This window comes from Apodemus sylvaticus, chromosome 1 (genome assembly GCF_947179515.1).
Source record: "Apodemus sylvaticus chromosome 1, mApoSyl1.1, whole genome shotgun sequence".
In the NCBI taxonomy this organism is placed as follows: Eukaryota; Metazoa; Chordata; class Mammalia; order Rodentia; family Muridae; genus Apodemus; species Apodemus sylvaticus.
Window position 1 is genome coordinate 22,962,315 of NC_067472.1, and position 25,784 is coordinate 22,988,098.

The 25,784-nt window shown below is 43.1% G+C and overlaps 2 protein-coding genes across 5 annotated transcripts in view; one reads left to right on the forward strand and one right to left on the reverse strand.

The window, feature by feature from the left end:
* Window positions 1-3,462, reverse strand: part of Tbc1d12 (TBC1 domain family member 12) — an 87,701-nt gene extending 84,239 nt beyond the window's left edge. For 2 of the 3 annotated variants that reach the window (XM_052186428.1, XM_052186435.1), the window contains exon 1: window positions 2,620-3,462. In XM_052186428.1, coding sequence (XP_052042388.1) covers window positions 2,620-3,338 — 719 coding nt within the window. In that variant the 5' untranslated portion in view covers window positions 3,339-3,462. The remainder of the gene's footprint in view (window positions 1-2,619) is intronic. The other variant, XM_052186419.1, reaches the window with a different exon arrangement.
* Window positions 3,463-17,794: 14,332 nt separating this feature from the next.
* Noc3l (NOC3 like DNA replication regulator) overlaps window positions 17,795-25,784 on the forward strand; it is a 36,333-nt gene continuing 28,343 nt past the window's right edge. Inside the window, exons 1-6 of one of the 2 annotated variants that reach the window (XM_052186455.1) lie at window positions 17,795-18,429; window positions 19,368-19,575; window positions 21,560-21,692; window positions 22,545-22,702; window positions 23,244-23,300; window positions 24,747-24,877. In XM_052186455.1, the coding sequence (XP_052042415.1) occupies window positions 18,421-18,429; window positions 19,368-19,575; window positions 21,560-21,692; window positions 22,545-22,702; window positions 23,244-23,300; window positions 24,747-24,877 (696 nt within the window). In that variant the 5' untranslated portion in view covers window positions 17,795-18,420. The remainder of the gene's footprint in view (window positions 18,430-19,367; window positions 19,576-21,559; window positions 21,693-22,544; window positions 22,703-23,243; window positions 23,301-24,746; window positions 24,878-25,784) is intronic. The other variant, XM_052186462.1, reaches the window with a different exon arrangement.

Consider the following 25,784-nt stretch of genomic DNA (forward strand, 5'->3'; position numbering starts at 1 on the left):
CTATTCTCAATGCTTGGCACCAAGCAAGCACTTGGGGGGTACACTGGTTGGGTTGGTGATCTCCAAAGCCCTTTCAAATCTCAAGCCACCTGACACCTGACCAAGATAGATAGACTTCAGCAAAATGCTACAAGGTGTCAAAGCACATACACTTAAGTCACTCTGAGGCCCTGTATAATACTGTCACTGAAAGATTTAAAAATATGTTTGCAAGTAGTTCATACCTGTAATCCAAGTACTCAAGAGACCAAGGCAGGAAAATCAAAAGTTTGAGATCTATTTGTTTAACCCCATAATCTAATACAAAATTAGGATTTTTCTGTTCTTGATTTAAGAAATGTTATATTTATAAATTTATATAAGCAGGAAAAGTAGTAAATACTAAAATAGGAAGACAAATAAGAAAGACCTACTACAATATAAAATGTACCTCACTGTGTACAAATAGGCACACAACTGTGTAACTTTCAAAACCAGAAACACTGGGGACTATAGCTCAGCTTGTAAAGGGGCTTGCCTTGTGTGTATGAGGCTCTGAATTTGATTCCCAGCACAGTATACATGAGACTGGTTGACAAAGCCTACAATCCTAGAAAGCAGTGACAAGATAGAAAGGTCCATCTTGGTCAGCTACTTGGGCACATCAAGGCACACCGAGGCTACAATGCTGTATTAAAAGAAAGTGTTTCTATTACTTCAGGTTATAGTTTTAAAATCTCTGAAATAAATAAACACAGAAAAACACTATGAAAGATAAGATTTTACAAGTTGGAGATGTTTTATTTGCTTCAAGATAAGCCAACAACAACAAAAACCTTGAGTCAAAATCTACCAGACAAGACAATTGCTTTTCAGGAATGTGCAGTGTTCTGCCAAGACTTCCCTCCCTACTCCTATTAAACCAGAAAAGCCTCAATCTGTAATCTGCAAAGTCCAACATCATAATCTAACTTCAAGAATGGTAAATCACAGATAAAACATCACTAAAAATTAAAGTTACCATCAATGGAGAGGAGCTGAGGAAAATCCCGACTGATATAGGGTGGGAGGGGGTTGTAACGCCAGCGGGACCTTCTTGATGGGCTATGGGGGAGAATGAAGTCTGTCCAGATATTTACAGTGGTCCATCAATCCATACCCACTAAATACATGCTCCCAAACATTAAAAACTCACATGAAAGTGAATCAAATCTCACCAACACACACTCTCTCTCTCTCCACACGAAGTTTTACACACACACTCACACACACTCCACACCAAGTTCGAAGTTGCTGAGGATGTAACTCCAGAGGTAAGCTACTTGCCTTGTGTCCCTGGTTTCAATTAACAATGGGGTTGGGTGATTTGTGAAGCTGATGAAGAGTGATAAGGCCTATCTAAGAAGAAGAGGGATTTCTTAATTTCCTAGAGTGCTATAGTATGGCTGGGATCTGATTCTAAGCACTAAACTGCCTGGCTGTTTCGTTTTGTTTTGCTTTGTCTAAAGACAAGATCTTGCTATGTAACCCTGGCTGATCTACTAGAAGATCTGCTTACTAACAGCTATGTTGACCAGGCTGCCCCCCCCCCCCCCGAACTCATAGCAATCTTCCTGTCTCATCCTTCTATAGCAGTACTGATATTAAAAAGTGTGTACTCCTGACAAGGAATGAGTTTTAGTAAAAGCAATTGAAACAAATACTATGAAAAATAATCATTTCTAAGCCCAGCATGGCGGCATATACCTTTAATATCAGCACTTGAGAGGCAGAAAGAAGCGGATCTCTGTGAGTTCGAGACCAACCCACAAAAAAAATCAAAAAAGGAAAAGAAAAAGAATCATTTCTGAATTTAAGAATTCCCAAGCTAAGCCCTCAAAATAGCTCAATATATAAAGGCATTTTCCACTAGACTTGAGTTGAATCCCCGTATCCAGAGAATGAGAGAGGAAGAGCCTAAAGATAGATTGATTTCCACACAAGGATACATATGCGTGTGGGCACGCCCACACACACGCCCACACACACACACACACACTTCAACACAAAGTAAGTGTGTAGTTAAGTTTAAAAAAAAAAAAAATCTCGAGCCGGATAGTGGTGGCACACGTCTTTAATCCCAGCACTTGGGAGGCAGAGGCAGGCGGATTTCTGAGTTCGAGGCCAGACTGGTCTACAGAGTGAGTTTCAGAACAGCCAGGGCTACACAGAGAAACCCTGTCTTGAAAAACCAAAAAGAACAAAAAAGAAAAAGAAAAAGAAAGAAAAAGAAAAAAATCTCGAATCCCCAAACTAATGGGGAACGGGCTTAGAATCCAAGCGAATAAACTTCGCAGACTTCTACTCCACACCTGTAGGAATACACTGCCTCCCACCCAGTCCAAATCCTAGTAATACAATTACAAAAATAATAGGGCATCTGATGTTCCAGATGAAGAAAATGAATGTATAGCATTAGGAGGCTAGTCAGACCTGGAAGCACAACGCTTCCTGGGGACGGAGTAATACCAAGACTGGCTCCCGGCCCGCCCGGAGCTCACAAAGCCATCCGGTCCTCCTTCCCTAGCGACAGATCAAAGCTGAGTCCCGACGTTCCCGTTCCCTGCCCCGCCCAAGCCCCCCACGCGGCCAGTGCGATACCTGGCGAAGAAATCCGCGAAGCCACCGCTCCGTCGAGCCCGAGCCGTGGTGCCCCCGGGACCCTGCTCTGCCGCAGGCAAAGGTGCGGACGGCCCCGCCGAGGGCAGGAGGTCGCCGGCGCTCTGACGGCGGCTCACCTCGAACGTGTTCCGAGAGCCGAAGCGGGCGTCGGGGAGGCCGAGGCTGGGCTCCGCGCTCCCGACGGCCCTCCCGGCAGAGGTGGCGGCTGTGGGGCCCGGGTCGTCCGTGTCCCCGGCCGCCAGGCAGCAGCTCCGCAGCGGGTCCTCGAGCGGCGCGGCCCAGTCGTCCAGGCCACCCGCACCGTCCACGCCCTCGTCCGCGGGCTCCACCGGGCAGGGACGGCCGCAGGTTCGGCGGCGACGCGCCTCCTCTGGGCCGCGACGGTCCTGGCGCAGCAGAAAGCCCGAGTCTCCGTTGGTCATGCCCGAGCCGCGCGCCGCGGGGACTGCTGCCGCCTCCGCCCCGCCGAGCCCGGGCTTCAGCGGGCCCGCGGCCGCCGCGAGGTACCGCTGCAGGAGCTGCGGCGGCGGCGGTGCCTCCTCCTCGCCAGCCTCCCCCGGCGGCTCCGCGGCGACAGCGCCTCCGCTAAAGCCGCCGGTGGCCGGGACGGTCTTCCCGTCCTGACCCATGGGCCCCGGGACCGGGAGCAGCTCGGCGTTCCTTCCCGAGCAGGCTCCGGCATCCTCGGGACCCATCATCTGAGGCGGCGGCGGAGGACTGCCCTGCGTGCAGGGTTCGCGGCCACGGCCGCCGCAACGTTCCCAGACCCACCCCTCCCACCCGGAGGCTGGGGCAGTTGCCGGAGGCCGGGCACGCGCTGGGATCGCGCACGCGCACCGGCGGGGCCGGGCCTGCCGCGACCCAGCGCGTCCCCGAACCATAGAGACGGCAGCTAGAGCGACCCGGGAGGACATACTGAGATCCGCCAGCCGGGTGACAGTGCTTAGGTTAAGTGTGGGCAAGGCTCACTTCGCATAGGACACATCACTTTACGGCGATTTGTTTGTGAGAGCAAACTCACTACGTTAGTTTAAGTCCTCCTATCTTGACAGTTTTTACCTTCTCTAACAACAGTGAAGAACTCAGGGAACCGTTCAGGTCTTCATTGTCCGGATGGCAGCCCCTTACCTACCTTTTCCACTTAGTCGTCCATGTTTACCAAACTCTTATCTCCCACCACTTTTTAACACGTTGGTTGTCATGTCACCATGGTACGGAAATGAAATGGACGAGAAGGACTATTAATAACTGCAGCACCCTGTGGTAATGGATTAAAATAGAATGGTGACCATTCGTGGAAATAAAAGGTATTTAATGTATGAATCACTAGATCTAATAACTAGCCTCAGGAGTGATAGGAGAGCAGCCAGGAATAACAAGGCTACGAGATTGGTGTGGTGTGAAGAAACAGGAAACTGGATTGGGGAAAAACACTGGAATTAACTAATCTAGTGAGAGTTTAAAAACTTGGCTTAAGGTTCTAGTTTGGCCGAGGGGCCATTTATGTAAGCCACAAAGTGGGGTACCAAGTGACCCTACTTCCATGGAAGACTTAGCATGGGGCAGAGACCCAATAGTGTTGGCACTTCAGAAGAGATGATGAAGTTGTAGTAAAAAGCCTAAATAGACATTATTGTAGCAGGATGAAGTAGTAACTAGAGACCATTCATTCTACAAATGTCTCTGAAAGTAAGTATAGAAATAGACTGGAGTACTTAGCAAACAGTACTGTCAAATATATACATGAAATATATACATGAATAGATTTGAGTGAATATAAACTATTTGTTTAGTGATAAAATGTGCATCTATGCCGGGCAGTGGTGGCGCACGCCTTTAATCCCAGCACTTAGGAGGCAGAGGCAGGCAGATTGCTGAGTTCGAGGCCAGCCTGGTCTACAGAGTGAGTTCCAGGACAGCCAGGGCTACACAGAGAAACCCTGTCTCTAAAACACATACACAAAAAAAGTGCAGCTCTGTACCTACCATTCAGATTAAGAACTACCAAGTGTCTTTTGTAATGAACTTTTCTGTAGGCCGAAGCAGTAAATGCATTTATCAGTTGGTCAAGTTGTCATGCAAGCATGGGGACCTTTACTGTATCCCCAGCACTTATATAAAAAGCCACTGTGGTACAATGTCCTTGTAATGCTGACATTGGAGAGGCAATCCCTGGGATGTTCTGGTAACCAGCCTAGCTACAACAGCTGGCCTTAGATCGTATTAAGAGGCCATGTCTCAAACAATAAGATGGGCAGTTCTGAAGGAATAACAGCTGAGTTGAACTCTCACCTCCCTGAGTATGAGTGTATACCTCATACATACGAACACACATACCTGCACATACATACACAAAGATCTTTCAAAAGGAAAAACCAAAGAATGTGTACGAACCATAGACAGACAGACAGACAGACAGATAGACAGACAGATCCTGTAATAGTTATGGGTGTAGTACCTAGAATACACACAGAAATAAGCCTATGTGGTAGAATGCACCTGTAATTACAGAACTCTCTAGGATGAAGCAGAAGAGAATCTCAAGTTCAAGACCAGCCGGGACTACATAGCAAATTTGAGGATAGCGTGAGCTACACAGCAAACTTTTATCTCAAGAAAAAAGTCATAATGCAATATTTTAAAAGACAACTTGACTAGGTGGTGGTAGTGCATGACTTCAATCTCAGCACTCAGGTTGTGTAGGCAGGTGAATCTCTGATTTCAAGGCCAGCCTAGTCTACACAATGAGTTCCAGGACATCCAGGACTACACAGAGAAACCCTGTCTCAAAAAAACTAAAAACATCAGTTAATCAATCAATCAATCAATCAATCAAAAGACAACTCATTTTTAAAATGAGCTCATATTGATAATCGGAGCATTTGGGAGGCCAGGACAGGAGCCTTGTTTGACTATATAGTGAGTTCCAGTGAGGTAATCTGTTCAAAAACAGGGAAGGGAGAGTGTAAAAATTTCAACAAAATGTGTTTTTCTCAAGAAGATATGTTAAATGGAATATCAATAAGCACATCGTGAGTTATTTGGGAGTAATAAATCAAAACTATGAGAGCACTTTTTACTTACTAATAAAAAAGAGGAAGGAAGGAAGGGGAAGAGGGAGAGCAACAAATGTGTCCCCCTCAATTCCAGCACTCTGGAGGCTTTTGCAGGAGAATCAGAATGCCAGGCTGCTCTGGGCTACACACAGCAAAAGAACTAAACTTTTAAAAAACTTTCTGCCTTATCTGATAAGTAGCATTTTCTCCAGTTTAACAAAGAAAGTCTCCTTATAAGATACATTATATCCTTTATGCCTTTGTGTGGTCCCTCTTAAGTTGATTATTTTGCTGTGCCCTGCAGACAAGGGCTCAAAATCGTTACACCCTTCTTTAAAATGTATTGTTATTAGTCCTAATAACAGTATTGCTATTGTTTTGATGATCTGTAATGAAGCTTGAACAGGTGGTGCTTTCTTTTACCTACTTAACAATCTTATGGGATCTTCATACATTTTCTTGAAAGTTCTGGAGCTATACTGGACTTCAAAAGAGCATCTTAAGTATAAGCATCTACAGACACTTAGAGCAATGTTACTTAAACATTTAGGATTAAACACACACACACACACACACACACACACACACAGAGAGAGAGAGAGAGAGAGAGAGAGAGAGAGATGCCTAGGTCAGCCAATTAACTATGTAACTATTTTCAATGATGAATAAAATATGTTGTCAGCATGTCTCTTTGGAAACTGATTTGATATCATAATTTAAAAGTAAGCTCTGTAATGTAATAGAAATATATGATCTTGTAGAGTTATGCAATTTGGTTTGCTACTAAAATCATCTTCAACTTCTGCAAATAATTTAAATTCCATACATTCCTGGTAAAACCCAATCTGTTATAAAGGGTGACTGGGATCTCAAGGTTGTGAATTATAACAAAATAACTATTTCAAAGATGCATATAGCAAATTAATTTAGCAGGGTGAGATATGAGTGGGAAATAAATAGTAGAAAGATGACAGAGCAGCTGCCATTTGGCAAGCCACTGTGGGACAAACCACAAACCAAGAGATAAAGGAAATGCTTTTAAAATATACAATGACACTTCAGTGGAGCAACTCAAGCCACATATTAGGAAATATTGTTATCCTACCCCCGGGAGTTCTGTCATAAGGAAACTATTCCAAAGAAAAGATCATAGCAATGCAGGGATGTTTACAGCTAAATGCTTTACAGCCAAAAATTCTAATTTACCTAAGAGCAATATGGGAAATACAGACAAAGCTAGATATATCAAAGACAAGTGACAGAAATGCAGAAATACAAAGAAATCTCACAGACTTATGCTAAATAAAAATAAGGATGTGTAGCTGGGCGGTGGTGGCGCACGCCTGTAATCCCAGCACTCTGGGAGGCAGAGGCAGGCGGATTTCTGAGTTCGAGGCCAGCCTGGTCTACAGAGTGAGTTCCAGGACAGCCAGGGCTACACAGAGAAACGCTGTCTCAAAAAATACCAAATCCAAAAAGCCCCCCCCCCCCAAATAAAAATAAATAAATTCCAGCCTCTTGTCCTTTTATTTTTTAAAAGTATGATAGTCCTATAATATCTTTATTCTAACATTGGCATGAGAAGAAAAGCAAGGAGGATCATCAATAGTTTGAGCCGGCCTGGTCTACAAAGCAAAGTATACTATATAACAAGAATCTGTTTTCAATAAACAAACAAAAAAGGCAGCTAGGTGGGCCAGCACTGCTGCAAAGCCTGACTGATGTTCTGAGTCTGATTTCAGGATCCACCACATCGCAGAAAGAGAAGCCCAACTCTCCCAAGCTGTTGTCTGAAACAGGTGTTGAATAAATAAAAATTTAAAAAGTAATGTTATTCAAATTCAAAAATTAAATTCACTCATCTTCCTACACAAAACCTCTATTTCTCAAGTGGAGTATGGTGATGCTCCCCTGTGGTGGTGCTCCCCTGTGGTGGTGCTCCTGTAATTGTAGCACTTGGGCTAAGGTAGGAATAATGTAAGCTCAAAGTCCAGATCAGGGAGGCTACATCCAGAGTTCCAGTGCTGCCTGTGCTATATAGCATAACCTTGTCTCAAATAATTAGAAAACAGAGGCTGGTGAGATGGCTCAGCTATTAAGAATGCTTTGTTCTTTTCGTTGTTATTGCTGTTCATTTATGATGTGTTATGAGTGTTTTGGCTGGGCATGCCTGGTGTCTGAGAAGGTCATAAGAGGGCACCAGATCCCCCAGGAGTTACCCTATAGATAGCTAGGAATTGACGCCCCGTCCTTTAGAGGAACAGTCAGTGCACTTAACCGCTGAAACAGCACTCCAGCCCCCAAACATTTGTGCAAACGTGAGAACCCAGAATTGAGATTCCAGCACCCACATAATGAACCAGGTATCATGTAACTGCCTATAACTTCAGCTCTGAAGGATCCAACACCCTTTTATGGTCTCTGAGAGCAAACACACACTCATAAACATGTATACAAATCTTTTAAAAACTTCAAAAGTAACAACTAATAAATAAAGCCAACCAGCCAACTAAAGAAAAAAGCAAACCCAAAGTATCACCAAACTCCAAACCTACTATTTCTTTAGTGATAGAAATATTGATCGTTGAATTCAGTGCCTACCGAGGTCTCAATAAATATTCATTGAATTTGTCCATAGGACTGATGAGATAGCTGTCTTAGTTAGTCAGGGCACCCCAAGCCTGACACTCTGAGTTCAATCCCAGAGATCCACCCTATGACTTGTTCCTTGGGAATTGAAACATTTCCTCCAGGAGGGAAGGATGAGTCCAGGATGGCGAACAGGAGATAAACAAGTCACATGTCTGGGAAAACAAATACTGAGATGGACCTATCTTACCCAGCTACAGAGGACTAGAGCCTTAAGAACTTGGAGCAATCCTGCCGGCTCTCCCCAATAGCACAACCGGGAGTGAACAGGGCTGGGAGGGGGGGACTCTGAGCAGGCAGGAGTGCAGAAGGAAAGGGGATTCAGACTGTGAGCTGCCTGCCGCTGTGCAGAGCGCTGAGGGCTGCACCTCTGGAGCCCGCACCCAGGAAGCTGTGGGTTTTATGGCGAGGAAGCTGGTTTTAAGTTATCGGTAAGGTACTCCTTGTAAGTGACCCTTCACCCACACTCCTGATAGTGGCCACAATTAAAAAAAAAAAAAAAAAAACTTGCCGGATGTGGTGGCACACGCCTGTAATCCCAGCACCTTGGGAGGCAGAGGCAGGCAGATTTCTGAGTTCGAGGCCAGCCTGGTCTACAGAGTGAGTTTCAGGACAGCCAGGGCTACACAGAGAAACCCTGTCTCGGGGGGAAAAAACCAAACCAAAACAAAACAAAACAAAAAAAAAACAAACTTATTTGCTCACCAAATTGGATATTGGAGGAATTGTTTCTTTAGGGGGCGGGGGTTGGTGGGGGTTGGTGGGGGTTGGTGGGGGTTGGTGGGGGTTGGTGGGGATTGGTGGGGGTGGGAGAGAGAGAGAGAGAGAGAGAGAGAGAGAGAGAGAGAGAGAGAGAGAGAGAGAGAGAGAGAGAGATATGCTCTAGAAAGTCTGTCACATAGAAGATCCATGTGGTAGAAGGAGAGAACTGACTCCTACAAGTAGTCCTCTGGCCTCCACATCACATGTGTGGTGGCATGAACACACACGCACATGCATATGCACTCTCATTATAAATGTTATTTGTTTGTTTTTTCAAGACATAGTTTCTCTGTGTAAGGCTGACTGTTCTGGAGTTCACTCTGTAGATCAGGCTGGCCTCAAACTCAGAGATCCACCTGTCTCTCCCTCCCGAGTGCAGTGATTAAAGGCCTGAGCCACCACCACCTGGCTAAGTGTTACTTTTTAAATGTCCTCAATTTTATCTTGCTTACTTATTTTGTGTGAAGGGAATCCAATTCAGTGTCTAGCATATACTAGGAAAGTACTCTAACACTGCCTTATGCACCTAGCCCAAAATCCTCAATTTTTGTTATCCCTTCAAGAATCACATTACCCTATCCCCCACCCCCACCCCCCGCCCCCCACCCCCCCACCCCCCCACCCCCAGTGTAGTCTAGAGTAAAGGACTCACTTCTGACTTCTGACTGAGAATGGCAAAACAATGACACCCACCGCTGGGTCTAAAAACTTGAATGCTTCCTCTCCTCCTCCTCCTGCTATTCTTCTTCCTCCTCCTCCTGTTCCTCTTCCTCCTCCTTCTTTTGTGGACAAAGCAGGAGAAGTCAGCTGCTCTGTCATGAAGACAGTCAAAAGAGAAACTGAAGCTTTTGCTACAGCCATAAAAGTCAGAATGGTAGCTGATCTTTGTGCCCCACTCACTAAAGTCTTCAAATGACCACAGCTTTGACAGGGATCTTGATTACAATCTCTGTAACCAGAACAAGCCTGATAAGCCATTCTTAAAAATGGGACCCACAGAAACAGTGTGAAATATAAACATCTGTTAGTATTTAAAGTGATGATTTAATACATAATTTACTTACCAGAACTGACACACTAAATCATCGTATGAATTTTAAAGTGTAGCTGTTTTGTGGCCTCTTATTTGTCTCTTTCCCTTTCTCCACTTCACATATAAATCTTAAAGATTTATTTATATTTCATGTTTGTGTGCATGTTTTGCCTGAATGTATGTATGTATGTGTGCCACACGCATGGCTAGTGCCCGTGGAAAACAAAAGAGGACCTCAGATCCCCTGGAACTGGCGTTGCATGTTTGTGACACACCATGGGTGTGCTGGAAACTGAACCTGGATCCCCTGGAAGAGTAACAAGTGCTCTTAAACACTGAGCCGTGTCTCCAGGCTCACACGCCCCATATTTTGCTCTTCTCAAGACTACTAAGTCCCTTTTATTTTGGCAAAGTCTTAAATGGGTTCAAGATGGCTTAGTGGGAAAAAGATGCTTGCTGCAAGCCCAACAACCTGAGTTCCATCTCTGGGAGCCACATGGTAGAAGATTGACTCCCACAAGTTTTGCTCTAAACTCCACATACAGGACACACACACACACCAAAATAAATGAATGGTTAAGTAAACAAATGTCGTTAATCGAAGTTCTAAAAGTACTTAAGAAGCTACTACTTTCCCTCTTCCCCCTCTTCTTCCTCTTCCTCTTCTTCCTTCTCCTATAGGTTAAAGAAATTCTTCAGACATAGGTCTTTCTTTCTGTTTGACATATTGTAGAGATGTATGTTTTATTTATGTATCCATTTATTGGTTAAAGTGAATTTTAAATGCAATTAATAGCATATGCTTAGAAAATAAAGGAAAACATTAAAACCATGAACCAGCAAAGCTGATCGTCAGAGTACCCATGAATAAGCCGGGAATAGACCAATTTCCTAACTTATAACCCGAGCAAGGACTTCTGTTTGATGATAGGTGTAGAGCGAGTGCATTAGAAGAAGCAGAGGTGGATTGTGGGATTATCAGAAAGATGCTGACACCTTAGATGTTAGTTTTACTCTTTAATGTCTTCCTGGATCAACTATACTTAACAGAGTTAAGTTAGCAATGTTAGAGTGAAGACTTGCTGACAATACATCCTTGCTTGAAAGACATTCTGTCACAGACAGTACCTAGCAGAGTCTGGTACAAAGGGGAGGGTAATGAAGTTGTGTTTGCTTCAGGGTTGTTCAGAAACTGCTCATGACTTTGTGCTTGGAATGACCTTCTCTTCCCCAGGGATTTTTGAAAACCAATGAATAGAGAGCGGCACTGACCTGCCCAAGCAAGTATGCAATGAGGAAATATCGAAGTTTAGTTTATCAACACAAATATTAAAGGAGAAAGAACAAATATCATGACCTTAGGAAAAATCTCCACTTAATTTTTCCCTTGCCTACATTATTGCAGATTGAGAAAGGTATTTGGTTCCTTTTTGCTGACAAACTATTCTCTCTAATGAGACTGGCACATTTCCCAGCTGAATTTGTAATCCAGTGTAATACCTAATGTCCTGATTCTTAACTAAAAGTTAATTAATGTGCTATGGTGACTCCTACGTAGAATACCAGCACTCATGAGGCTAAGGAAGGGAAATTGTTACAAATTCAAGGCTAACCAGGGTTACACAGAAAAAAAAATCAATTCAATGGAGCTAATGTTCATCTCATAAGATTATTGACAATAAGAGAAAATAAGTTAGTTTGGAAACATTAAGTGCTTAAATAAGTGGAAGTATGCAAGTTGTCTTAGGTTTGACTCTGAATTCCAATCTCACAGCTTGATACTCATTAACTCACTTAAGCAGTAGGTGCCAGCCCTAGGACCAGCCCGGGAAGAAAAGGAGAGGGCTCACAGGGCCCTTTTACTTCAGAGCACACGGCTCTCAAAGTTTCTGGAAGAGGTTAGATCATTGTCTTTAGCTGGGTACCCTCTGCTGAGCCCACCAGGTTCCAGCAGGGAGCCACAAACTCTTGAGCACACAGATGGCCCTGGTTAATCGTGGTAGATCACAAAAGGAACATGTGAATGTGTCAGACAAATCTGTGGGGAAAGTGGATCGTGCAGGGACCAGGAACGGTGGGAAGGTTGGAGGTCTGTATGCAAGGCATATATATGAGGAATCATAAAAGCATTTTTAGTTATAGCATGAGATGTCCTCCCTCTCACAGAGAGGACACAGCAGTTTCCAGTCATCTGTAGTTTCTCCTCCCACTTCAGAGATGATACTCATATAATTTTTATGACAGCATATTGTTATACTGTTCTAATATATTATTAGTTATTCTGTTATTTTCCTTGTGTGCCCAACTGATAATCCTTATGTCTTCATAGGGAAAACATAGTACGTAGGGCTCAATAATATCGCTGATTTCTGGTTTTGAAACAGGTCCTCTGCAGGCACAGGGAGAACAACACTAGATGTTGACAATTCTAATTGAATGTAACCTTTATTAGAAATTGGGCTTTTGCAGAATAATCATTTTAATTTCAGGTCATTAGGTTGTGCCCTTAATCCAGTTAAAATGTTATAAGAGAAGACAGCCATATGAAGGCACAGAGACAAAGGGGAAATGTTTAATAAAGATGGAGGCACAGCCTGGAGTATCCACAAGCTAAGAGCTGTCAAGGGTTGCTAACTGTGTCAGAAATGAGTCCCTAAAGAGGAACCGACTATGTCAATGCCTTGATTTTAGTCTTGTAGCCTTAGTAATGTTGAGAGAATACAGCACTTGGGTGTAAATAAATTTTTGGAAGGTAAGTCCAGAAGCTACCTTTATGGTATAAAGATGAGACCAGAAAGAGAAGGACCCTGGTAGTGTGATTGTGAGTGGGCTGTTTGTAGATTGTGCTCAATCGTTTCGTGAACCTTTGCACAATGAAGTGTTGTCCGATCTCCAAGGACATTGGCATAAATATTAGCATTATTAGTCTTCCTTGGCTGCTCTAACAAATTACCTCAAACTTAGTGACTTAAAGCAATAGAAAGTTATTCTCTCATAGTTTCAGAGATCAGAAGTCTGTAATCAGCACCGCTGAAGGGGAAATTTGGTGTCTGATTTCTGACCCGTTTGGTGGCTGATGGAATTTCTACCTTCTTGTTATTAAGGTACATGCTTTTCACAAAATGGTCAGTTTCATTCTGACATTTCATAGATGAATATAGCACAGTTTAGTAATATTTACTCCTTTTACCTTTCCATCCCTTCCACTTGTTCCCTCTCCCTCCCAATTAATCTTAATTCTACTTTAATGCCTTAAATCTCAAGATTCTAAATATGTGAAAAATGATATTTTTCTGAGCATACCTTATTTTAATATGATGATCTCCAGTTCCAACCATTTTACTGAAAATAATATAATTTCATTTCTCCTTCGTCTTTTTTTGTTTTGTTTTGTTTTGTTTTTTTTTTGAGACAGGGTTTCTCTGTATAGCTCTGGCTGTCCAGGTAGGTGTGGGGTGGAGCTTAGACAAAACCCCAACACTCACTCTGTAGACCAGGCTGGCCTTGAACTCAGAAATCTACCTGCCTCTGCCTCCCAAGTGCTGGGATCAAAGGCATGCACCACCACTGCCTGGCTTCCTTCATTTTTTTTTAATATTTATTTTTATTTTATGTGTATGTGTCTTAGATCCCCTAGAACAGAAGTTATAGACAGTTGGGAGCTCCCGTGTGGGTGCTGAGAATTGAATCCAGGTCTTCTGGAAAAACAGTCTGGGCTCTCATCTATTGAGTCTTTTCTCTAGGCTTATAATTTCATTCTTCATACCTGACTACTGCTCCATATACGTTTGTTTTTCCTTTTCTTTCCTTATGTCAGGAGCCATAATGGGACAAGATAGCAGGTGATCATCCTGAAATGGCCTGCTTCAGAGGATTGTTATATAATCTGCGACAGGTGTGCCCTTATTAAGCAAGGCTAAAGGTATTCATTTTAGGGAAGATTCCTGCTATTAATATGCTTTTCCTGTTATTATTAAACAATTATTAAACAGTGATATAACAGTACTAAGTAGAACCACACCCCTTTGAAGCAGATCTCTGCAGATCCACAAAGATGTACTGTCTTGTAGTGATGCTATTTAGACAAATAGGTGACTTTTTAAGTCTTAATGATGATCCTATAAGAATTCCTAAAATTCTATCTGTGATTATTAAGCTCTTTGATAGCAGACTGCTGTTAGGCCCTTTTCTGATAATCAAAACTACAATGAGAACTCTGCCAATCTCCCAAGTGTCACTAGTTAATTGCTCTTAGATGATAACCAGGATTTCTCCTACTCAGAACACATTCCAAGAGGTTGTAAAACAATTAACCAAAGGTCGTAAAAAAGGGAACTAACGATTTATTATAGGTGGAAGGACAGAAGATAAAATATTGACTGGGTTTACCTATACGAAACTTCACTAATAACTTAGTTATGGTTTTAAACCTTCAGTGAACCTGTGGCGCTGAGACAGGTGATGGGTGTTTGGCCAGACAATTACTCCTATTGGATGTGCATGTAAACATTCTCTGTTGTAAACTTCTATCTCAATTTATGATTTGATTTTTTTGTGGGAACTTGTGATGACCTTTGTAACATGTGATCATGTATTCTGAAAGATGTATAAGAACTGAAGATAAAGAAGAGAGAAGAATTTTTTGCCTTTCCCCAGTTAAGAGTAGAAACTTTTTCACTTTTCCCACTTAGAATAATTTTTTCCCTTTCCCCACTTAGGATCTTTCTGCTTTTCCCCATAGATAGCTTTCATAGGAAACTTTTTGCAACTTAGCAATAAACTCCATAACCACTTCTCTAAGTGTCCCCTTTTCTTTCTGTGTCTTCTGACTAGCAGACTGAAAGTTAGAGCCCAGCAGTTCGGGCTGAGATAGAACAAAGGCCATATTGCTTAATCCTCCCGTTAGGCTGCAGGTGTGGGTGTTAATCACCTAAGCCAGCAGGGTTTTTTCCCCCCTCTGAAAGAGCAAGAAAGTTTTAAGGACTTTTTTTTTTTAAGTTATCATCAGCATGTCAGTATAGTTAGAGAGCTAGAAAGCCCAGAGACCCTCAGATTTTAAAGCCATCCACAGATTCCTACTCTGTGCTTAAACCACTATCCTCTCTGGGCTGAGAGGGGTCTGACATTTACTCTTTCTCTTTCTTTTCTTTCTTCCTTCTTTCCTTCCTTCCTTCCTTTTTCTTCCATTCTTTCTTTCTGTGGTGTGTGTGTGTGTGTGTATTAAGCCTAGGCAAGCACTTTTCCAGTAAGTTACATACCCAATTCTCTTTTTACTTTAAGATTTTCTTGAGACATGAGACTGGAGGATGGCTTAGGGGTAAGAGTGCTTGTCGCTCTTCCAGAGGGGCAGAATTCAGTTCTCAGTACCCATGTCTGGTGGCTCATAATCACCTGTAAGTCCAACTCCAGGGAATCCGACTCCCTCTTCTGGACCCCAGGGACACCAACAGACGTGAAGCATATACACACGTGTACATACATTCAAAAAACAAATCTTAAACAAAAATTTTGGAGAAGTCTCATTAAGTTGCCAAGGCTGACCTTGAACTTGTGACAATCCTGCCTGATCTTCTTGAGTAGGTGGGATAATAGCTCTGTGCCACTAACCTCAGCTACATTGTCTTTATCCATTCATAAGATGATGATTAGCTGGGCTGATTCCATAATTTGGCAATTATGAATAATCCTGCAAAGAATATATCTCCTGCATTGAAGACCCTTGAGAGAGAAGGACTAGAAGATCCTGGCAAAGAGATGGCTGGGAGAGCTGAGGCCACCCATATTCTAAGGCAGAGAGGGATGTGGGGGGAGGGGAGAAAGAGAAGACAAGAGAAAATAGCATCCAATGTAGCCAATTAACACAGAGGCTAAAGAGGGAAACACTGTAACACTGTGTATACTTAGGAGAAAACTACAATTTGGGGCTTCTTGGTTCTCTTCCTGTGACCAGCTTCAATGGAATATCACACGAATATCCACATGGGTGAACATATCTCCCCAAAGGACTCAAAGGAACCTTCCAGCACCACTTCTTCAGTGCTGTTTGGCACAGACCATTGATCCCTACTTACCTGTATTCAGAAAAGCTCAGAGTAAGCCAAGAAGAGAAGCAAGCATAAATTAGGCTTGACAGCGGGCTAGGTAAATTGGTGATAACAAGCGTGGACATGATCGATCAAGAAGCTGAGTAGATGAAGTAAGCAGGAGTCATGAAAGCTTCCACTTTCAAATTTGCTTTCAAACAAAACGCTGTTTGATTTCAACACAGGAGGCAGTGAGGCAGCAAGCTGTTTTAAAATGAATCAAAGATTTTACTTGATTATAAACTTAGATGTAAAATGGGCAAAGAATAAGATGCAGTTCCTTAAAAACAAAAACAAACAAATAAACAACAACAACAACAACAACAACAAACTAGCACAGGGGGCTGGAGAAATAGCGCAGTAGTCTAGAGTACTTGTTTTTGCAGAGGGCTAGGGTTCAACTCCCAGAAGCTCACAGCCATCCGTAACTCCAGTTCTAAGGGACGGGACCCCCTCTTCTGAGCTGTACCAGGTGAAGGTGGTGCACATGCATACATGTAGGCAGACACTCCTACATAAAAGGCTAGCACAGAGTTGGTTATAACAGAGAAGAAGATGTGGAAACACAAGGATGGTGATTTTCCTTTGAAGGAGAAAGACAAGAGTTAAAAGGAGAAAACATTTGAAAAAAAATAGTGTCGAGCTCTATGGGAAGAGGCTAACTGGGAAGGAAATACTAGGGAAAGGCAGAGGGCAAGATGATTGACCGAAGAGTAAGAAACAAGGAGTTAGTTTTAAGTAGGAATGGAGATGCCTCATCCTTGGAACAACCAGAGGCAAGCGGAAGAAATGGGAGTAACTGTTGATATGTTTGGGAAGGAATTCAGGCACTGGCGTGGTAAGAAAGAGCACAGGCTGATGTTTTCAATTTGTGTGATGAAGTAATCTAGCAGTGAGACAGGCTCTGCTGTTTCCAAGACAGGGTGTGGAAGGAGAGAGAACGGGGAGAAAGAAGGGAAGTGGAAAGATGGTGCCAAATAGAAGGCGGTTTTGTTTGTTTGTTTGTTTGTTTTTTGTTTTCCCTCTGAGGTAAAAAACAGAAAGGACTAGTTTTCTTAGTCTGTAAAAACGCCACTGTTCATGACCTCAGAGTCCTCTGGGCTTCTTCCGGCTTATCTCACCAGCTCAGGACTGTGAGGCCAACTGTGTCAGGGTTATGCTCAACAACGATAGCTTAACCCTGGGCTTGGTGGTGGCTCTACTCTGTAATTAGTACCTGGGAGACTGAGACAGGAGCATATTGAGTTGGAGGTCAGTCAAATAACGACATTAAAAAAAGAAAAAAAAACCTTTAATAGCCTCAAGCTCATTTTTGTGATGAACTTTTTTTTTTTTTAATTTAGCCCAGTGTTTTATTTTGATTTTAAATTTAGGAAAAGGTCTTTGGGAGACAAGTACTTGAAAAACATATTCTTGAAATGCTTAAATCTTCCTATAAGAGTTAACGACTCAGTCAGAATTACTAAACAGTATCGTTATCGAAAGGTAACAGAATCCTAATTCTGCAAGTCTCACCAATATAGTACTTTATCATATAATGGTTAAACCCAAAGAAAAACGATTCCACAGTAACACCATGGACCTTTTCTTTAGACAGGGTCTACACTGTGCAGACTAGGCTTCGTAGATCAGACCTCTACCTCCCAGTGTTGGGATTAAAGATGTGCTCCACCACGTAAGTGTGGATTTAAGTTTGGTGGTAGGTAGTGAGAAATCTTTCATCATTCCATACGAAGCTCCAGTGCCTGTGGAAGTTTGGCTTTCAATAAAGAAGCTGCAGTCGCCCTCTAAGAAGACCCAGAAGACGAATAACCGCAACAGGCGGAGCCACAAGATGCAGGCGAATAAAAACGCCAAGCCCTGGCCTTTAGTCTTCTCTAGGACTTAGAAGGAATCCTGGCCGGAACCTGTTTGAGTCCTTCAGCCGGGTCGCTGGCTCGTCCTCAGTCGCAGCGATTCCCACCCGAGTCAGCGTGTGAGCGCCTGAGCGCGAGAAAAGAGCCACCAGGGGGAGCTCGCGCCGCCGCCCGGAGAGGAAGTCCCGCCCCCCGTTTCCGGCGGCAGAAAGGGGAGAGCCTGAAAGCGTCTTCCGGTTTGAGAAAGGTTGCGCTTTGGGCACGTGTGTCTTTTCCACCGGCCTCCTGCGTGTCCCTCTGTCCGGGTGATCTTGTCCGTGGTACTCCTTGCAGACCTAAGGATGAAGGCGGTGAGTGCTCTCGGAACCCCGGTCCCATTGCTCGGGTTGACAGGGTCTCCCTCCCTCTGCCTGGCTTATTTTTCCCTTAGGTTTTGACTCTGGTGTAGGGGGCGGTGGCCTGGGTTGAAGTCCCTGGTGGCGCCGTGCACCTTCCACTTCGGGACCTTACTGGGGTTTTTGATTCCTCACCCACTATGCCCAAGCAAGGCCTCAGGGAGCAGGGCCAGCACCGAGCCCTGCATCGGAAGGATGTCAGGCTGAAGGGTTTTTCCATTTCCAGACTGTCTCTCGAACCCCTTTTCTACACGAGAAGCAAGTCCAAACTTCCTTGAACCTATTTTGTGAGTCACTGGACCCGAAGAGAGCCTATTTCCCCCTTGAAGTTTACGGAGCTAGGAAGGCTGGTGATTTTTCCCCGATGGAGAGAGGGAGTTTAGAAGTAGTCTTGGGATTTGGATTACAAAGCACTTATCAGCGAGAGAGTTGGAATAACTTCTTCAATCTTCGCTTCTTTATGAGTTATGTGAGGATCATTATTTAGGGTGGTTGGGAAGTTTGAGTGCTCTGTAAATAATAAAACATCACGTAAGTGTCAGTTGTAAAAGGAATCCATTATTTTGCTCTGAATGTGTTACAGTACAAGTGTTAGACTTGCTGTGAGTGCCCATTTGTCATAAGATACGAGATTCATAATGGTTTTCTTTTTAGATTACATAGGTGAGCTTCAGATAACAGGGGAATCCTGTATTGAGTAATTGAGCCTCTTGTACCATTCTGTAGGATTGCTTACTGCCCTATATTGGTTTTTGGTTCTTACACAGGGATTCATGGTTGTGAGACATTTGTGAAACTGGTCTTGTTTAATGTATAAAGTGTTTTCCTTAACCTGATTTCAGAATTCATTTAAATTTCTTAGCTATAGTGTCTCTTCTGTTGTTGTTTTCTAGAGACGAAATAAAAAGCAGGTCCCAAGCTTTCGCAAATTGATAAAAACTAGTAAAGTGAAACTTGAAAACAAACTGAAAAATAAGCAATTTAAACAACAAAGTACCATCAAGAAGTACCGAAAAGAGCAGAGGAAACTAAGGCAAGCTGTAAAAGATGCCGTGTCTAAAAAACCCATCCCACTGGAGGACCCAAGGAGCAAACGACCAGGTAATGGAAGTGTTCACTTACCCTCGTTCTCATGAGTTATTCTGAAATATTCTCCATGGAAGTTACTTGTTGTCTAGTGACCACTCGCCCTGTGTTCAGATCTTGATAGGTCTGAGTAAGGCTTTATGTTTTACCACCATCAGTATGAGAAAACATTTCAAGATCATATGCACTGTGAGAAAGCTAGCTTCTGCTTTTAGTTGGTGTAGACAGCAGATCTGAAAATGCACCTGGGAGATGCTCAGAGTAGCTGTGTAAATTTCAGGTCACCTGTCAGGGCTGCCAGCTTCCCGTTGGCTGAGAGTTAGCTGAGGTAAGCATGCTTGGTTTTTGCACCGTTCTTCACCATGCTGCCAGTAGGTACTTCCTTTTCTAAACTTGTGGTTTTCTTTCTACTCATAGACTTGGGGCAAAATTCAGCTGTAATTGTCTGGGTTGTTTGGTTGAACTACCTAAGAGCCCCAGCTCCTCACAGCAGGAAAAGAACAGGGCCATTTTAAAGCCAGGAACGTTCTCAAGCTGACGTAACCATTTGTTGCTCAGTAGCCGGGCTCTTCTCTTAACCCTGATGTCGTCTGACCCAGAGGCAGCATCGTGAGGGGTGACGGGTGATGATCGTTTGATTGGAAATCAGGGAGTGTGCACTCTTGTCTTGATTTTTGTTGCTAGCCATGTTGTCTCGGTTGGTCACTCAATCTCTCTCCAACCAAGAAAAGATGAATTAGATGATTAGATACTTTAGAGATCTCTTCTATCTAATAGAGTAATATGCTAGTAGTTCCTTAACAAAGGAAAAGCAAATGATTTCTTTAATTTTGCAACCTTGATTTTAAGTGAAGGTGTCAGAGAGGGCTGAATACAGGAAGAAGGCAGATGCACACACTGTTGAATCTGATATGAAAAAGTTGAAGGATTTTTTTTTTTCCTACTAAAGTAGGAGGCCAGGGTCCTTGGATGACTGAGAAATGAGGCAGGTGAGTGGGTTAGAAGTATAATGACTGACGAGAAAAAGGGATTCAGTGGAAGAGAAAAGGCCAGTCAACAAAACACAGCAATTTCTGGTTTGAGGAATGGACTTTAGAGTAGATAGTAGTTTTCTTCTGTGCAGTGTTTTTATAGCAGTATTTCTCAGTCTTAGTGCTCTGAGGAAGGGGAGTTTGGTTAGGGAAGACAGTAAGCTCGTTTTGATCACAGTTGAATCTTCTGCACGCAAAAGGGTTTCAGACACTTGTTTTTTTTTTTTTTAACATATACTTATATGTATTTATATAAAAATAAAGATTGGAGTAAAGAGGAACAAGGGAGATGAGCAGATAGAGAAGTTAGAATTATGCGAGTCAGGTTGGGGTTTGATAAACATGTGTGCCTTAAATGTAGAAGGAAAAGTTGCTGAGTGTGATACAGGAGGGTAGGTAAGGTGTTGCTACGCAGTCTGAGTTAGCATGAGGGTGGGTGAGGGGTTACCATACAGTCTGAGTGTGTTAGCAGGATTGGGTGAGGTGTTAATCATGCAGTGTAAGTGTGTTAGCAGGATGGTGGGTGAGGTGGTACATGCTGTGTAAGCGAGGGAGTAAAAGGAGAGCGCACTGGTGTGTAGGACAGCAAGAGGTTGAAGGAATAAAGTCTGTATACGTAGTTAGTGAGACAGTACACTGGAAGTAACCGAATGATACTAGAAGGACAGAAGGCTGTGGTCACAGAGTGAGCATCAAGGCTTGGGGCCTGGCCTTTGGAGACAGCAGTCATTGGAGATGAGAAGGTGCTAGTGGACTCAGCCATTGGTTCTTAGATGCCCAGAGACACAGTTCAGAATACATGGAAACATTTATGTTTAGATTTCAGGAATCAGATACGAAGATGCTAGATCCTTTACCTGGAAAACAGTTGTCACCCAGTCTTTGTTGGGAGTACTGGGGGGAGGGCAGGTAATAGTGTAGAAAAATGCCCAATTCTAATGCTTCTGTTTTTCTTTTTGGTGGAACAGTTAAAAGGATCGAGAGGGAAGAGGAAGAGGAGGAAGAAGCCCTCCCTTTAGATATGATGGATGAGGAAGACTTACAGCTGATGAAAGATTTAGGACAAAAGGCATCTTTCCTCACGAGAGATCTTTCTTCTAGGTAATAGTTCATCTGAGTTATGATTGAATTACAGTGTTACAAGTGTGGTTCTGACTTTTTAATATCGTGGTTTTTGGACATTAGACCCAGGGCCCAATACATACTAGATTCATGTTCTTACTGTGTAGCCCAAGGTGTACTGTGACTGACAGTCCTGCTTCTGCTTTCAGCATAATGGGATTATAGGCATGTATCATCTTCCCTAGTTTACAATAGACTTTGTAAATGGTAGGTACTTGTGTTGGTTAGTTAGTTTGTTTGTTTGTTTGTTTTGTCAGCTTGCACAAGCTAAAGTAATCTGAAAAAAAGAGAATCTTGCTTGAGAAAACGTTCCACCAGATTGACCAGAAGCAGTGGTTCTTCACCTTCCTCGTGCGACCTTTTATACCTTCCTCCTGCTGTGGTGACCCCCAACCATTAAATTACTCTTGTTGTTACTTCATAACTAACTTTGCTTCTGTTATGATCATAACGTAAATATTTTTGGAGATGGAGGTTTGTCAAGAGGGCTGCAAAGCACAGGTTGAGAACCACTTCCTTATAGGCAAGCCTGTGGGACACTTTCTTGAATGAAGTTTGATGTGGAAGGACCCAGCCCACGGTGGGCAGTGCCTTCCCTTGGCACGTGATCCTGGGCGTTGTAAGAAAACCTGAACAAGCCAGAAAGCACTGCTCCTCCCTAGCTTCTGCCTCAGTGCCTTCCGTGAGCTCCTGCTCTTCATGGTGGACAGTTGTAAGATGAACAGAGCCCTGTCCCCTCCAGGTTGCTTTGGTGTCCGATGCTTGTTATAGCAGTGGAGACCCAGCTTGAACAGTGCCCTTTAAAACTGAAATTGAGCTTTGTTCCTGCAGTGAACCTGTTCACGTCAAGAAACGAAAGCATGAGAGTGTGATAGAGAAATATGAAAAGGTGCCAAGAACTCTGCAAGCTGCGCCAGAAAAGGAGGTGATCCACCTGCTTCCTATCAAGGATAAGAGTGGCATAATCCCACAGACCCGGGAGAAGCCAGGCGAGTCTCACGGCTGACTGTTAGTCGCACCTAGTTTTCACTAAGAGAGCACAGTTTTGTTTTTTAATTCAAAGTTTAATTGTATTTTAGCTTTTAGTCATACTTACAGAGTAAGAGTAGCTTCCATCAGAATATAGCAGACTTGGCGATGCTGGCTGGGAATCTACGGTCCTTCCAGATATCTGTTACATTAGGACTGTAACTAGAGCTACAAGGTTTGGGTGATTATCTCTTCAAAGAGGGAAGGGGATGGGACAGAGGTAGAGAAAGAAAGAGAAAATGTTTTTGTGAAACAAAACAAAAAGGCAAAAATCAAAGACAAAATTATGGAGATTTATAGCAGAGCTCCATGAAACTCATGAAACTCCATCAAGGCAAAAACCAAACTTCCGCCGCCGTGGAGGAGCTTTGTCAGGGCTTCCTGGGTCACTCAGTGATTGCTTTTCCTGAGATCTGTGGTAACCACTGCTCAGCTCACGTCGGCTCTGTTCTTGTTTTACCACTTAATGTTGTCATGGCTTTAATATGTGAATCTGTCCAGCAGTTACTGACATCCAGCAAGACGAGGAGGAGGAGGAAGAGCTGGAAGCTGAGGAAGGTAACGAGACTGTGTTTGTCCTGATAAATGCTAATTGGGGGTTGCATGAGGACTGGGGTTAATGCTAGGCAGTGTACCCGGAGCGGGTGTCAGAGAGCACTGCTCCAGAGCCCGATTTCCAGGAAAGTCTCACCTTGTGGAGTTTGATAGGCTTTTTAAAATGAATAAATTAACTTATTTGCTTCATATTGATATACTTTTTATTATGAAAAAATGTGAACAGTTTTTTTCAGTGGTGAGGCAAATGAAAAATTGCAATTGTTACTGTTTAAATCATTTTAATTATAATAGGATTTATAAAAGCTATTCGTTTTTAGGGTAGAAAAATTGATTTTTTTGATGTGAATTTTTTTAAAGAATTTTTTCAATGTCTTTTTCAGATATTGAAATGTGGGTTTTTAATATTTAAAACGTTTTTGCTGCTTATTTAAGTTTTTTAAGTTATGTTTTTATTTATTGTGTATGTGTGGGCGTGAGTTGAGAGGACAGTCTTGGCAGTAGGCTTCTGCTTGCTGAGCCCTCTCACCGACCCTGAGCTTCACCTTTCTCATCCTTCAGACCGACTCTCCTACTATAGCTCAGGTTCACCTAGAACTTTCTTCATAACCCAAGATGGCCTCACGCTCATCGCAGTCCTGAGCCAGCCTACCGAATGCTGGGTTACAGGTGTGAGCCACCATGGCCAGTAGAATAGTTTTAAACTAATCAAAATTAACCCGAAAGTACATTTTATCTGAAATCATTAATTTAGAATGTATGACAGCAAACTGGCTAAATTTTACTTTTAACTTGGCAGACCTCATTAAGAACGTGTATGAGATTATAGATCAACTGTTGTATTAAATAGGTTTCAATCATACAGACTATATTTATGCGTTTATTTTCTAGTTTCATTCTTAAAAGGTATGAGTCAAAGCACTACATAGAGTTGAAAATAAAAGAAAAGTGTTTTGTACCTTAAGGAAATACTGCATCAAAGCTGGGACAGTGGCGGTGCACACCCTTAATCCCAGTACTTGGGAGGCAGAGGCAGGCAGATCTCAGTTCCAGGCCAGCCTGGTCTACAGAGTGGGTTCCAGGACAGCTAGGGCTACAAAGAAACCCTGTCTCAAGAAAAAAGGAAAGGAGTGACAGTGTTTCTGTAGCCAATGAAATTATGGGCTCGTGAGCACAGTAGTTAAGAATTTGAGCTGTGGCTTTGGGGCCTTTTCTGTGAGGTTCTGAAACAAGTTAGTCCGGCTGCTTTGTTTTCCTGTCTATGAAATGGCACGTATGTGTGCTAGTAAGAATGATGGTGCCTGTTGTACATGATTGCTGAGAGGCTGAGACACTGCAGGAGACACAGGCTCTCCATTATCACATTAATGTTTATTATGAGTTCAGTATTACTCTATTAGCTCTCTGTGAATAAAGGACTATTTAAGGAGGAAATCCCATTTCTTTCAGAGGTCATTAAAGACCCCAGGCAAGAGCTGACCCTAGAAGAGCATGTGATCGAGAGAAAGAAGAAGCTACAGGACAAGAAAATACAGATTGCAGCCTTGGCATCTGCTATTTTGTCGGATCCAGAAAGTCATGTGAGTGGTTTTAAGTGTGTGTAAACCACAGTACACTAAAGAGCCCTGGTTTCCTATAAGCATACACACAACTGGGAAGAATGAACTAAACATAGGTTTGACTTGCATGAAGAAGAGATGGAATCTTAGTTTCATCCTGCGTCTCACCCTGATTTCTTTCATGAGTTTAGAACAACCATTTAGATGCTGGGGTTTATTTTCCTTATTTTTAAGCAAAGATACAGAACTTACCTTGGTAGCTCTAAAGGTAGTAAGTGCCTAAAACACTATTAGGGAAGAAGACTCTTCCTACAGATTTGCCTGACTAGTGTGTGTGTGCGCGCGCGCGCGCGCGCTCACACATCATGATGATGAAACCCAGGGCCTCAAGCATGCTAGGAAATTTGCTACATCACTGAGCTACTTTCCCAGCCCTACACCTGTTTGTGTCTGTCTGTCAGTCAGGATCTTTCTAGACTGGCCTCAAACTACCCTGGGCTTTGGGATATTACGTGTGTGTCATCATGCCTATCTCTATAGTTTTTAGTAAGGAACTTTCTATATAAAAGTCAGTAGAATTAGTTAAGGAATATGTGTAAATAGGAAATATTGTACAAACCTTAGCACTTGGGAAAGCTAAGGCAGGAGGATTTCCACTAGTTCAAATCAGCCTGTTTAGTAAGAGCTTGTCTTAAAAACTGGAGAAACAGCCAGGCGGTGGTGGTACACGCCTGTAATACCAGCACTGGAGGCAGAGGCAGGCGGATTTCTGAGTTCAAGGCCAGCCTGGTCTATAGAGCGAGTTCTAGGACAGCTAGGGCTACACAGAGAAACCTTGTCTCAAAAAAAAACAACTGGAGAAACAAAGAGGAGGAGGGAGAGGAGATGGCAGGAGGAAATATGAGAGGAAGGAGGAAAAGAACGAGAA